Below are 14,543 nucleotides of genomic sequence, written 5' to 3' on the forward strand. Positions count from 1 at the left end.
CTAGAATCGTTCGAGTCGTTTTATAGAGAAAGAATACAGCCAATGCTTGGAGCCTGTCTATAGGAGAAGCTTATTATTTATATATTATGCGTTAATCAACCCATCATTAACATATATAATCCCACATGTCTAATATATATAAGCCCTTAGTAACATGGCCTAGGGACGTTAATTAATCAGTCATAAAACTAATTAACCCATCATTAACATATATAATCCCACATGTCTTTTGGTAATCTATAGTCAGATTCCCTTTAGGACGATCTAAACCTGTCGGGGCACCGACAGGCAAAAGCCGAAATTATTAATCTCCAATACAGATCACTGCATACATTGTAATAAAAAATATAATCTGTTCAGCAACCAGTGCTTCCAAATCATACTCTGTTTAAGGAGGTTGCGAAATAAAGTCAAAATGACATTATATTGATGCTTAAAACTGTCCAAAATTCAGCTAACATGCACTTCGAAATGAGAAGAATCTTCTACTTCTAAGAAACCAGCTACAGATTTTCCAGCAGCAATCACTTATGGATAAGAATTGAACACATTAAAGGTCATCGCAGATACAGGTGGCTCATCAGAAGACTAATATACAGGCCTTGCCCTTCGAAATATAATAATATGACGGCAAGAACTTGGAGGTTGTTGCACAGCTATGAAAGGAACATACCTACGTTAGGGGAAAAAAAAAGAAGCGATGAATCTGCTAACATACAACATGGCCACCAGAGCTATGGCGAGGTATCGGGAGCCTAGTGACGCCCGTAACCTTGCGAAGGTGGAGGCCTTCGGTTCGACCCTCTATCCAAGGCGCCATAGCGGTTGGTAGCGTGTCGGGGTTGAACATTAGGTCCAGCAGCAGGTGGCTGACCTAACTGAGGCCCTCCAGAATTATGAGGTTGCTCCCAATGCTGAGCTCCATAGCTCTGGTAGCCCACATATCCACTACCGTATGGAGCAGCACCAGGATGACCGTATGATCCAGGAAATGGTGGTGGAGGCACAGGTTGACTTGCCGAAGTGTATGGTGCATAGGCACCATTCTGTTGGTAACTCTGCACTGGAACCCTTCCCCTTGAATCCGGATGGTTACTTCTTCCATTTTGGGTATGATGAGACCTCCCATGCTGATTCCTCCCGTATTGCGGGGGCGCTGAACTTTCATAGTGTTGATGCTGATACGATGTTGAAGAACCGTGCCACTGCCCATGGCCATTAGCCAAGTGGTCTCCAGGACCATACCACTGGGCGCGACCAACTTGTTGATCTGGCAACCGCGACATTCTCTGATCAACTGCATGGTGCCTCCCATTTGGATGAGATGAGGAATTTACTGCTACATCAGGAGGCAGTGACTGAGAATATCTTCCTCCACCACTATAACGGTCTGAACCAACCTGTAGACTGTTTATGACAAGCCGATGAGCAGCTTCTCCAAGTTGTCGGCCCGACAAGGTTCCTGGAGGATTTTGCCTGCTACATGTTAAATATGTCAGTGTTAGGTCAGAATTGTACAAATTGTATCAAGGTTAATTTAATAACCGTGGTAATACCAAAAAAGCTTGAATTAGATGATCAAAATCTAATAATTACAGATAAACGGAACTATAAACTTAAACAGCAGCAATAAAAGATTAATATTTTGATGGTACACCTAAAATTATGACAAAATACCTTCCATTTTCATGTGGCCTCCTACCACTGTCTTCATGCCAAAGAACAGGAGGTGGTTTCAGATCGCTAGATGTCACAATCTGCAATCACAACAGGATAGAATGTTTAATAACAAAATTAACTGGAGAACCAATCAAAACAATTTTAAATAAACCTTCCCATAGAATACCTCATTAATAAGACACATACTACATGTCCTATATCATCATACGACGGTAAGGCTAACCTATTGCATTCAAGTCATGGATTTAAGTCTTGGAAACAGCCTCCTCAGAAATGAAGATAAGGCTGCTTATATCACCACTCCCAGACCGTCGAAATCTAATCCACTAGGATGCCCTTTTTACACGTGCAATCTTTTTTATTACTAGAATGAAACTTAGGTCAACAAGATCCATGTTTAGATAATACACTATCTTTGATCGTTTTGACCAATAAATGCAATTCAGATAAATCAGATAAATAAGGTAGAACAATAACATTATAACAGCAATCATCAGGGAACATGTTATACCTTGCAAAATAATGGTATCAGACAAATGCATGAGAAAATTCGAGGAAAGATAAAAGAAAGCTTCAAACGTGAACAACAAGGGAGAAGAGAAAACAAAGGAAGAACGATAAAAAGGAAAACGAGAACCACATAAAAAGCAAAAAAATTGATAATTGTACCCCAAAATTCCTTCCTGTATATTCAACTCAAACTTCATACACATTCACAAATCAGGCCATGAGAAACTAATCTGACTATATATGCACCTTGGTCTCCCTTCCTTTCACTCATCAGTCTTGCCAAGTTGAGAATGGCATCTACCTTGACCGCTCGTCAGGCTTAACAGGTGGTGGTATCACACCCTTCTAAAAGGAACCCTTCGTGAAACTCATGTTTCATATCCCTCAGATCAAGTAGGAGATTCAGAACAAAATTCAACAAGAATTTTGTAGATAATAGCTAAATATTTATCAAGCATTGACTAAAGCCGTCTATCATAAGAAAACTTGCTAGTAAAACCAGAGCACTTAAAAGGCAGATCAATAATCATGTGCACACTATACATATCTCTGTGTGTGTACATAGGTATATTCACAAACACAAAACACCCTTAGACTGAAAAATAACACCAAAAGGATCCGAATGCAAGAAGCTGCAAATCGATGCAAGATTCTAATCAATGCAAACCTTCTTTGGGAAAATAACTCCAGGAGGTGGACGAGTTATGTGTTTGTGCGGATCAGGAAGTTTGTATATCGAACATCTGTGGAAAGAAGAAGTTTAGTGCTTTGTGATTGGAACAAGTAATAATCATCTAGCATATGACGATCTAGCTTACATGACTTGATTATCCATTATATCTTCCATTCCTTGGACAGGAGAACGAAATACAGGAGGACATGGGTCTCCATCACAGAGCAAGATATAACCATTCATCCCACCACTACATAGAAAAGGGGAAAAAAAGATAAGTCATATAGTGAATGCATAATCTATCATCAACAAATTCCTTTTGTTCTTCTTTTTGTTGGTCTACGCATACCTACGACTAGAAGGAAACCACAGTTATCTTAAGAATGCCCCATTTTAGATATCAAAAAGAAAGAAAAAAAGAAGAACAGGTACAATTAAAAAGGCAGAAAGTATCAGCCATCATCAAAATAAAAGGAAATAAGTGTACGATAAGCAAATCTATCAGGACAGAATTTTGGCAAATCAATGTCAGCACAACAAATGTTCTAGATTGCAGTAACAAAAGAAAACTAGAAAAGTCATCCTCAATTTATCAAACATCTTAAGTAGGGACTTTGAAGATCATCAAAGTAAGAGCATTTCAACATTAAATGTCAAGTCCAAAAAAGTCATGATCAGGTCATATGGTTGCTTCCAGCAGTTCTTCACATTCTGCTAGCTGGGTTCTGTTGAAGACCTCTGTTCAATCTCTTTCTCAAATTTCCTAATAGGGCTGTTCAAATATCAAGTCCTTTATAAGATCAGGTCTAGAATGAAGATCTTATTAAGATGCTGAGGGGAAAGCTGTGCAAACTAAAACGGATTACCATGTGAGATAATCAAAGAAACCATGCTCTTTTTACACCTTATACACCACTACATAGTTGATTCAGATACCATAAATCCTTTCCACTCCGGAAATTATCAAGTCAATCCCACTCTCAACTCTCAAGCATGTTCTCAATTAATGCAACATTTGATATAATAATACCTTGCAGAAAAAAATATTGCGACAGGACTTAATACAGCACAAAATTTCTTATCATAACTTAACTATCTCATCTAATTTATGTAGTTCGTCTGTGAATCTGTATCACTGGCTAATTTAACATATACAACAAATTAAATCATAATCAGGCTTTGCAACAAACCTTGCTGCAGGGTCAAGCTTTTCTTTTACTTCAAATCGCTCTTTGACAGGAAGCTGACCAAAATTGCTGTTGAGGGAATAGATGTATGGAGAAAGTGGGTGGGAACCGCTAACAAAAAGCATGTCAGACATCACACTGTTCCGCCGAGCTTCTTCATCCTATAAAATGCAAAAGTTTTGAGAAACTCAAGAACATCTCTTGTAAAAAGTATTGAAAATATCTCATGTAAAGCATATTGAAAAACTCAGTCATGTACCGTTAAAGTATGCTCCACTTTTTCAATTTCAGTGAGTAACCGAGCCTCATCTATAAAAGGCAGTTTTGCAATACCCTACAAGATATAGAATTGTAATTGCTTGTGAGACACATGACGAAGTAATTTGAAGACGAAAAATCATAACATCCAATATATATTTGATTCAACAGTACCTGCCAAGAAAATCTTTTCCCATTCATATCCACCTCAAAATCTGAGAGAAAAAAAAGAGCATGAGAATTTAATAAGAGCTTAAATTTGTAAATAGACCACTAAATGATACAACATTACCAGTTGGATAGAAATCAATAATAGGTGAATTAGGATCACTCATCAGTCGTCTATAATTTACAGGAAGTGCATGGGAACTGCAAATTGAAAACTTGATTAGAAAGTGACATACAATAACACAGGCCTTGGAAAAAAATATCAGCATGCTTGTACCTTGCAGCTGGGAACACCCCCATTAGCTGATCAAATGGCTTAAATGGTGAACCAATTTCAAAAGTTATGTTTAATTGACTCAGACCCTTGAGGTCTGAAGCAAAAGGAGCATAATGATAAGGGTAAAACCTGTAAGAATAGAACGAGACATAATTATGACTGCCAAAAGAAGCGGGAAATTAAAACATACAAATAAGTCTGTATAAAAACATATCCATCAATCTAACTCAGCATTCCCTTCAAGAACATAAGCAAGAAATATAGACCCCAAGAATGGCAATAGTCATCCACTCTAGATTCACCCACGATACATTGAAATGCCAGTTTGCCTATTGCTCCTTTCTATATAACCTTCTCATGTTTGACATCCACATATCATCGAACCCATATTTGCCACAAAAGACAGATATGTCAAGTGTCAACAAATGAAGTAATGGGGGGCTGGTATCATCAATCCCATAATTGACACATTAAGTGCAAGCAAAGAAATTATACTTACACTCAGTCTAGTTTCAACCTTATTCTAAACAAGAGAAGTGCACAATGTATGATGCAGAGAAAGAAATTATAACTTTTTATCGTCTGGAAAGAAAACTCAAGCAGGAGGGCAGACAGATACAACGAACAAGTAGAGGTTAAGGATAAATATAGACTACAAAGAAAAGGAGTATACAGAAAACAGAAAGTAACTTTGCCCCAGTCTCTACACAAAAAATGAATGAAAAATGTCACAGATCTGCAATTTAAAAAGAATGTAACGCAGTACTGTTGGACAAGGAAATAAAAGACAACTGTTGAAATTACTGGAAGATATTTATGTGAAGCTGCAAGAGTTACACTACATCAAATATGGTTGGTAGTGAAGCTAAATGTTACTCCATGAATAAACCAACTAGTGAAATATGAAATGCATTCACCTCTAAATAGAGAAGGAAAAAGCCTTGATACTTTTGAGAATTTATTTATTTATGGTAATTACTGTAGATAAATTTAGTTGTCAAATTAAGAGGCATTGACAAACAGACAGTTGCTTACCATTGCCAAGAACAAACTCCTTCATAGTAATAGTGCATCACCCAACACAAGCCTTCAGCATACTTCAGAACCTAACAAAATATGTCCGACATACATATCATATCAAATAATATTTCATTGGTCAATAAAAAGCAAAATTTAGAAAGAACTGTTACAACTTACAACATAGATTTAGTAATTAAGGTATGTTGGCATGATATCCTTCTAAAATGTTAGGATTACCAGATCCAATGATTCAAATACAGATCACTTTTTGAGCTCTGTTATTAAAAGTTGGAAATTAAAACCACATGAATACATAAGATAAAAACATCGTCCCATTACAATTAAGACACAGAGAATTACTTCCATATTTGTGGGCCTCCCTCTCGTTGGAAGGCCCACATGACAGGCTTTGCAACATTACAAAGTACGTCAGGATCATGATTTTTAAGTCTCACTCATGTTGTGTGGCGAGATGGGGATGTAAAGAGGAGGGATGGTGCTTTTCTCACCCTCCCAATAAACTCAATGGCTAGGATGAAAGAAAATTTATTAAGATACCCATGTATAACCGAAGGAAAAATATAGTGCAGATCAAGTTCTTTCTAGTAAAAAAATGATTCTGGCATGTTACTACAGACAAGCTAAGCATAACTGGACTCTGATAATACAAATGAGCAGAATATCAAAATTAGCAACTATCTCATCCTTTTGTACTTGTAAATGTGAAATCGGCTAACAAAATTAAAACAATGTGTTTAGTGGAGAAACCCAACAAACAAATCTAAGGAACAGTAAAACACATATTCAAGATGGAATATAATCATATATCATAGTGACTCATTTAGCAGTTACATATTTCCTCAATTCCTTATGAGCAAACAAATGAACATTTGAAAGTCAGAATACTAACGTTAACAACCACTGCATTTCCAATTCACCAACCTAATAAGAAAATGAATAACCATCTAGAATATATAAATCTTAAAATAATTTCCTAAGCAATGACTTACAACATCTCTTCTTATTTTTTCAATTTCTTCAGGAGTCTTTGCACCGAACTTCTCTTCGTAGTATCTGTCCTTCCATCCAGGCTCTCCAAGTTTTACCTAACAACAATTGAACAGCTTGTTACAACTAGCATTCCTTACTAAGCATAAGGGAAGCCAGACAGGAAAGGAGACTTCTATCAAGCGTGTAAGTGTTATCCATAATAATGTCTAGACTCTAGAGCATGATTAGCAGAAGGCACAGGAATTCATGTGATGGGTCCAAGAATGCAAGCATGGTATAGATCCTTGGTTCAGTTTCTAGGAGCTCAACTACATTATCCATTGACATGATATTGGAGTGGACCAAATTGCAGAACATTCAGATAGCATATGTAACCATATATAACACCAATGCCTACTTTATGCAATTACAGGTGGACCAAATGGAAGTTAAGACACCTCCATGAAGACCATGTATGTCACTTGAAACTTAGTTTGAAACCACGCTGTGTCGCCATAAATGGAAGTTAAGACACCTCCAAACTTTACAGAACAGTACGACAAGAACAATGACCTGGTAGTTCTTTAAAACCAATTAACTCGTTCAAATAATGACCTCAATCAATGTACAACTGAAGTGTAGATCTCTATTCATCTTGCATAACCTCAATCTTGAAGTCATTCATTTGCATGATTCTAGAGTTGAATAGGCCTAACTTTTTGGATAGCAGCCCTATTGGATTGACCAACTAGCATAAAAGAAATTCACTAACAAGTACATAAGAGCTTTGGGGGGAAACATGTAGTAAATTCATGGGCATAATATGTCATGCGCAAAGCAAAAAAGCCAAAATATTGGTTCACGCTGGAAATTTCCAGCCCAACCTTAAAAAACACATACATAACTAAAAACAGGCAAACGACAACAATAAGAATTTGCCAGTTGAATTTTATAAGCATTAACATGAAAAGGACTGAGCAATACCTTGTCTTCCTCCAGAGTTTCAGAGTTAAAAAGATCTGATTTTTCACGAAGAAGTTCCTTCAGCTTTGTTTTCAGTTCCTCTTTGTTTTCCCGTACCTTACAAGAAATCATAGAAATTTGGACATCAGAAACAAAAATTCAAGAAAAACATCATTAAATAACAATCAACTCCACTTAAATAATTTCTCCATATTAAAAGTTTAAAACAAATTAACTTACATCTATCTCAAGACTATTTTCAGCTTCAACAATTGCAGCACCAACAGTTGCACCTCCTGAAGATAACCGTGCAACTTTCTGGGCTCGAAAATTACCTTCTCTATAGTCGTTTGTTCTACTTTGATTAGCCTTAATGTCAAGCACTGACATTGCTGTTGTTGCTTGTCCTACTTGATTATCTTTTTTTATATATACTGTACTTTCTGACTTGTAAGAAGATCCGTTCTTCTCATACGGTGAAGGCAAAGAACCAGAGGCAAGTCGAGAACCTTGATAGCGAGCAACGGGAACTATCAGTTCATCCCTGACTCGAGGTTCTATATCATCTCCTCGTTTTGCTTGTGCCTTCTCACGTTTGATTCTTTCTGCTTGACGCTGCAAAAGAAATATGTGAACATACAAGTTACCATCACCTATTACAGAACATAATATCGATATGTATCAACTATAAAGTAAAATTTCAGTACAACCAAGCAATAATAGGTCATCTCAAGAACTATAAAACACTAATGTACAATAGATTGGTTGAGCAGAAGAAATTATGTTCAGTGTCAGCAGTGAAAAAATAATCAGAATTTGAAAGATAAGATGAATAAGATAAAAGATCAAAGCGCATCCACTGAAATAAATAACTTAAGAAACTACATACGGAAATTTGTCAGAAAAGATGAGAAGCATATTCTAAAGCATCATACAGTTACAAAGGCATGGCACTGCTTTATGATAGGCTGAGAACCAAGAAGGAAGTACTGATAAAGAGAAGAGAAGAACTTGAAATGAATCTAACACTCATAATCAAGGCACTTTATCGGGACCTCAAAATCTGTCACATCCATCGGAACACATGGTTGAAATGCCTTAAACATCCCCTTTGAGTTTTACTTCTTGTTCCAATTATAAGCACAGCCCCAGATTCATTCAGATATTTAGTTGTACCTCTTTCTAGTACATCTACTCCAAATCTATTATTTTGGGCTTTGCTATATTAAGTTTGGCATCCAAAGATAATTTCTCTCCAATAATATATTGATTAAATTGCAAAACCAAAGTCTACTCATTATTTTGGTACGTACTTTCTCCTTCAATTGCAACAAAGCATATGTGTATTTGTGTACATATGCATATAAAACTGATTTACAGCTAGGTACAAAGAAATGTTATCATGCCAGGTATTTTCAACAAGTTATCACTAAAAGGTATTAAAAAATTAGATATTTTAAAGACACTCAGAAAAGAAAGAAATAAAGAAATAAAAACACAGTCAACATTGAAGAATATAATATCCACACAGTTATAAATTTGACACGAACCTGATGCAAACGAGCTCTTTTCTGGAATATTTTATCCTCATAAGACCCTACTTCCTGAATAAAATGCTCAACTCTGCTCAAGTCCGGCTGACACAACATTAATGGATCATGTCATTCACACTACACATCACAGATCAATTTTTTTTCAAAAAAAAAGGCAAATGAACATCGGATACCTTGCTTGAGTCCGTCAAATAGCCACCCATCACTCTAAACTCCTTCTTGTACACAGTCATCAATAAATTTATTGCTCCCTATTGACCAAGTAGTTGGAATAAATGTTTAACTCATAGAATGACATATTAGCAAGACAACCATGATCATAAGAAACAGAATATTCACAATTACAGTAAATCATTACATAAATTCAAACATCAATTGTAGATATTATGAGATATGAGGCATCTATGATAAGAAGACAATATGGAACTTGAAAAAACAAACCTCACGTATTTCCAGCGTCGGCATATGTGGAAGAAAATCATTCCCAACAAAGAAGCATATGAAGATGAAATCATCAACTATGCGCTCAAAGTCAAGCTCAAAAGGAAGATTGGGAATTTTAAATTCATACTCCAGATATTCCCGGAGAGTCCAGATATTAAGAAACTGCAAACATTATAAAAATCAGTGATGAAAGAATAGTGTCGAGTAAGACAGTACAGATTGCAGAGATGCTAAAAGTTTGCAAGAATACCTGGTAAGGCTTTTTTGCTACAGCCACTTCACCCTTCTCATCAAAGTCTCCTGATTTTCTTTTCGCACTTCCCTGGCAATTTGCAGCTAAATGACCCATCTGACCACACAAGAAACATTTGTCTTGCTGCCCTGGTGTGAAAACAATCTGATAAAAACCATACACAAAAATCTCAAGTGTAAGTTGTTTGTCATCAGATAACACAAAGCATGTCTATGAGTACATTTGAGAGAGTATTTCAGCTAGCTAAAGGGGCAAAACCAGAAAACAAATAAGTAGCTGATAGAATAACTAATAGAATTTAACAGAAAAGTAATCCTCATCATTCTGCAATAATCAAAAACAATGTTTGAAAGCAGCTGCAGTATCAGGCACCTATATGATCTAGTATGTTTAATATATAAAAGATTGGAAATGATTAATATGATATATATATATACTAATATAGTATATATAAATTTTTTAAAAGTGTAGATAAATTGACTCAAACATTGCAACTAAACTGATGGATAGAATGCAGATCCATCTTAATTGATATACAGAATCAGTCACATAACCCCAGGTCAAACAAGATAAGGTAAAAGAAAAGGATAAGATAAACTAAGGTCAGTCATTGGAAGTAGCCATCTTAATTATCCCATTGCAATATAGTAACCGGGACAGCACCTTCTAACTTCTAAGAACAATTCATTGTCCTGGATTGGTGTGCTTCAGGGGTCCCATTGAAATCTTCATAAACAATTGCCGGAAGGTAGTAGGCCTTGCCTTCCAGCAACCTACATCACCTCTTATATTTCTTCCTTCTCACCTACTTAGACAGTCACCCCCCCCCGCCCGCAAACACCAAAAACATTGTCATAGCCACCATCCTTGCCTCTTGCAATGCCCTCACCACCACCCTTGTCAACAATCGCTATTGCTACCATTACTATAGGGGAGAGAGAGAGAGAGATTGAGAGAATAGGGATCAAGAGAGAGGCTTAGGGCTTGAAACTGTGAGAGTTTTTTTATGTAAGCGGTAAGTCACTAAGCCCAACCTGCTAGCCCGACCCAACTTCTTGTCTCGAAAGGCAGCCCACGAAGGCAGCCGCTTTACAATACAGCATTCAAATATTAGAGTGGAAAGCTACAAAAATAAAGAATGTTTTCCAAATTTAAAATGCATAAATAAAAAAAATCCAGCCAAACTATCTAGAATTCAGCAGCAAGGGAGCTTCTCCTCAAGGAGCATAAGCAACAAACCTCTCTCAATATTGAAAAATGTACTTCATGCGTTGCCAAAGCTAACATGATCAAATCTGCATCCTGCAGTTTCAATACAGTGAAAAACCAAATCAATTATGGAGTCCAGTAAAGTCATGAATAGGGAATGTGAAAAAAAAAAATTACAGTGTATCGTAATTCACAGCAAGAAAAGTTAACTAAATTGAATGTGGGATGAGCTAAGCTTGTTTAGAATAAAGATGAACACTTGAAATAGAAAAGTAAACCATACCAGACCATATAGGCAGTGTCGAGTATTCGGATTATAGCCAGGTAAATTCCGTTGAAGGCGAATATACGACATAATTTTATGTTCCCCTTCACCAGGAACATTTGCATCAGAAAGTATAACCTTCAAGAAAATGAAATATAAGAAGAACATCTAATCTAAACATGATTGACTCATGCTATAGAAGAATTCTGAGAGCTAGCAAGTTACATTCCAGGGAAATAAGTACAAAAAGATTATCCTACAAAATAGGTTTCACCATACATACTTTAATTTGCCTCCAGCCAGGGTCATAATTTAGTCTCAGATGAATATAATACTGCAGTGCGGCTGATAAAACAGCCATGAATTCTGTCCCAGGTGTAATAACATTAGAATCAAAAACTTGTGATTCCTGTTTTGGAGGAAGCTTTCTGCCTTCCCTTTCAAACTCCTCTCGCAAACGTTCTTCTTCTGCCGCCTGAAAAAGATAGAGTGAGGCTAAACAGGAAGATCATTGATATGCAAACTCCTGCAGCTATCAGAAATTTGAATTTCATAAAAGCATGCAGAACATCTTATTAAATAAAAGAAAGGGATTGTACAAACTATGAAGTATACTGACAGCATCAGCTGCATCTTTCGCTGCTCTAAACCGTCTTGAGCGTTGTTGATTCATCTTGGCCCTTGGAGCAACACCATCTGTAGTTGCATTTTGGAGTTATTAGTGATAAAAGTCCATTGAGTTAAAGAGAAATGAGTCACATTCATCTTAGCCCTTGGAACAACCATCTGACAGAAATTTAATTGCCAAAGAAAAAAGGAAGCAAGAACTGCATGATTAGTGCAGGACCATTTTTGCACTGTCATGCATCAAAGCAGCCATGGTATTGCTTTCTATTCAGTGTAAAAACATTAAAAAAAATACAACATGAATGAATACAAATACAAGATTAAAATGTGGCAGGAAAATTTGCATACGAACTCACCAATTGCCATGTATAGAAGTTTTCTAGGTCGAACCATGATGAAAAGTCTATCAATGTAATCGAACATACACTCAAAGACCTCATTGAATGTTGTTGGAGCAGGCTGTTGCAGAAACATGAGGGAAAAGATCAGCTAAAAGAATTGGTCTATGTCAAAAACCTAATAAGAAATTACAAGATCACATTTATAAAGTGAATTTATGTCAGAAAATATCTCAAAGAGAATGAGTATAGGCATGACATGTTCTTCCTTTTTATTGCAGTGAGGAAGGAGGGAAGGAGGACAGAGTTTAAATAGGAAAAGTAGTGATGCATATACTCTATAGTACAACATTAAATTGTGTTTGTCCCCAGGCCCAAAGCAAATATGATTTTTTTTTACTTTTTCAGTCAACAAACTTTGGTTAAGGTAACATAAGATAAATATAGGAGGTCAGTAAAGAAAGGAAAACAGTGACACAGAAATAGCAGTGGTTCGCAAACTTGGTGGCAAAACAAATCCCCTAAACTTAAAGATGTGATTAAAGACTTAAAGTGATGAATCACAATGGGACAAATTTGATCTTCCAATTTAATTTAAGCTAGTGACACTACATTCCTAGCTTCATGGAGAAATTGAATTTAATCATGTGGCTTCTGATTGAAGATTCACCCCTCCAGAAAACATCAAATAGATTGTTCATAAGTGGAAACGTAGTGACTAATTGCAATAGAATCTAATGTCTCAATAATTGCAAACTCAACAAACGAAGTATCGAGGTAATGTTTGATAATTTGATTAAGCAACTTAAACAGATTTTCCTAATGCACATCCCACTTTTATCATCGTCCAAAATCAAATAATGATGCCACTATTACTCCTAATTATACTTTTAAAGGCAAAAGATGACATATTCACGGTTATGTCATATCGTGCCATTAAGATTCCTCCTCCAAGACTTCGCAAAAAGCTGTCCAACACATCACTTAAAATCAGGCTGCCAACCCAAGAAGAAACACAACCATAAAAGAGAAAACGCACATAACGGGCCTCTTCAGAAATCATTATTATAGTTGTCTAATCTAGGGAATAAATAATACTGATCAAGAATACATAAACCACCCTAATTTGAAATCTCTGGTCTGCCAACAAATTCACCCCTCGTATCATCCAAGTTCTATAACCCAGCTCCAGGTTCAAAGCTAAAACAACAATCACATAAAAAGAGGGACGCGTTTGGTGGGCTTACCCTATCCTCAGGGTGGAAACAGGGGTGGATGATGCCATTCATGTCGAGGTACAAATTATCGAATTCGAGGCCATTAGGATTCGGCTTGGAGGTGTCGACGGGGACCTCGACCCCCTCGATCTCGACGGGCTCCTCCTCCACCACGTCCACCACCACCATCGGATACTTCTCCGCCAGCCACCTGTAGAACGCCGGCACTCCCATATCTCCTCCGGCGAGACAACAACGGGGCAGCTACCAGAGATCGGAGAAGGAGAAGAGATCGAAGAGAGAAACCTAGAAACCCTAGGTGGTGGCGAGAAAGAGCGAGAGAAAAAATAGAAAGAGAGAAGAATGGCTACAACTATCCCTATATACGTTGGTCTAAGCAGGAGCCAGGAAGCCATCTATTTTTCGGATTCGGGTTAAAAATAACTAGGTGCAGGTGGGTTTGGTTGGATCCGAATCCGACCAAACCAAACAATGGGAGCGGATCGTCTGTAAGCCCGGTTGCAGGAATTTCATGCATTGTGAACACTTGGCGGGAACGGCACTGCGTAGCCCGACAGCGCCAATCGATCTCGCAAAGTATTCGATCTTGGCAACCTCCGAGTGGCTATCAGACCATCCTATTCCCAGGTGTTCATACCCAGTAATTAATTTTCCCACAATTTGATGAGCTATTGACAGAGAAAAGCTTTTAATTTTAATAATAATAATGAGATTAAGCTCTTTAGAGCATTTATTTTTTATTCCAGATAAACACTTTTTTTTACAATAAAATACACACAATTTACATAAAATATGCATATAAAAACCCATTTTTATTATTTTAAAAATTAAAAGACTTTTTCTATGCAACAACATGGACTCTGAGACAAAGTATGGACGGTGCTGAGCAG

General features: G+C 36.9%; 1 protein-coding gene across 4 annotated transcripts; it reads right to left on the minus strand.

Annotated features, from left to right (window-relative positions):
- Positions 1 to 405: 405 nt before the first annotated feature.
- On the minus strand, positions 406 to 13,984 carry LOC140771728 (5'-3' exoribonuclease 3). 4 transcript variants are annotated; one of them, XM_073113369.1, is made up of 23 exons: positions 13,663 to 13,984; positions 12,434 to 12,536; positions 12,070 to 12,146; positions 11,734 to 11,925; positions 11,469 to 11,588; positions 11,216 to 11,278; positions 9,974 to 10,120; positions 9,721 to 9,885; positions 9,453 to 9,530; positions 9,277 to 9,363; positions 7,967 to 8,341; positions 7,748 to 7,843; positions 6,784 to 6,879; positions 5,789 to 5,859; positions 4,754 to 4,882; positions 4,601 to 4,677; positions 4,483 to 4,523; positions 4,310 to 4,384; positions 4,054 to 4,211; positions 3,009 to 3,113; positions 2,858 to 2,933; positions 1,678 to 1,757; positions 406 to 1,476 (listed from the first exon to the last, which is right to left on the minus strand). In XM_073113369.1, exons 1-23 carry the CDS (start codon positions 13,864 to 13,866, stop codon positions 756 to 758), a joined length of 3,336 nt encoding a protein of 1,111 aa, XP_072969470.1. In that variant the 5' UTR covers positions 13,867 to 13,984; the 3' UTR covers positions 406 to 755. The 4 variants fall into 4 exon arrangements, with proteins under 4 accessions (XP_072969470.1, XP_072969469.1, XP_072969471.1 ...); XM_073113368.1 differs by having other exon boundaries at positions 406 to 1,479; XM_073113370.1 differs by lacking the exon at positions 13,663 to 13,984 and having other exon boundaries at positions 406 to 1,479; positions 12,054 to 12,146.
- Positions 13,985 to 14,543: the final 559 nt, after the last annotated feature.

The sequence above is a fragment of the Typha angustifolia genome, chromosome 12, assembly GCF_048772165.1.
Source record: "Typha angustifolia cultivar Huaian chromosome 12, ASM4877216v1, whole genome shotgun sequence".
Lineage (NCBI taxonomy): Eukaryota > Viridiplantae > Streptophyta > Magnoliopsida > Poales > Typhaceae > Typha > Typha angustifolia.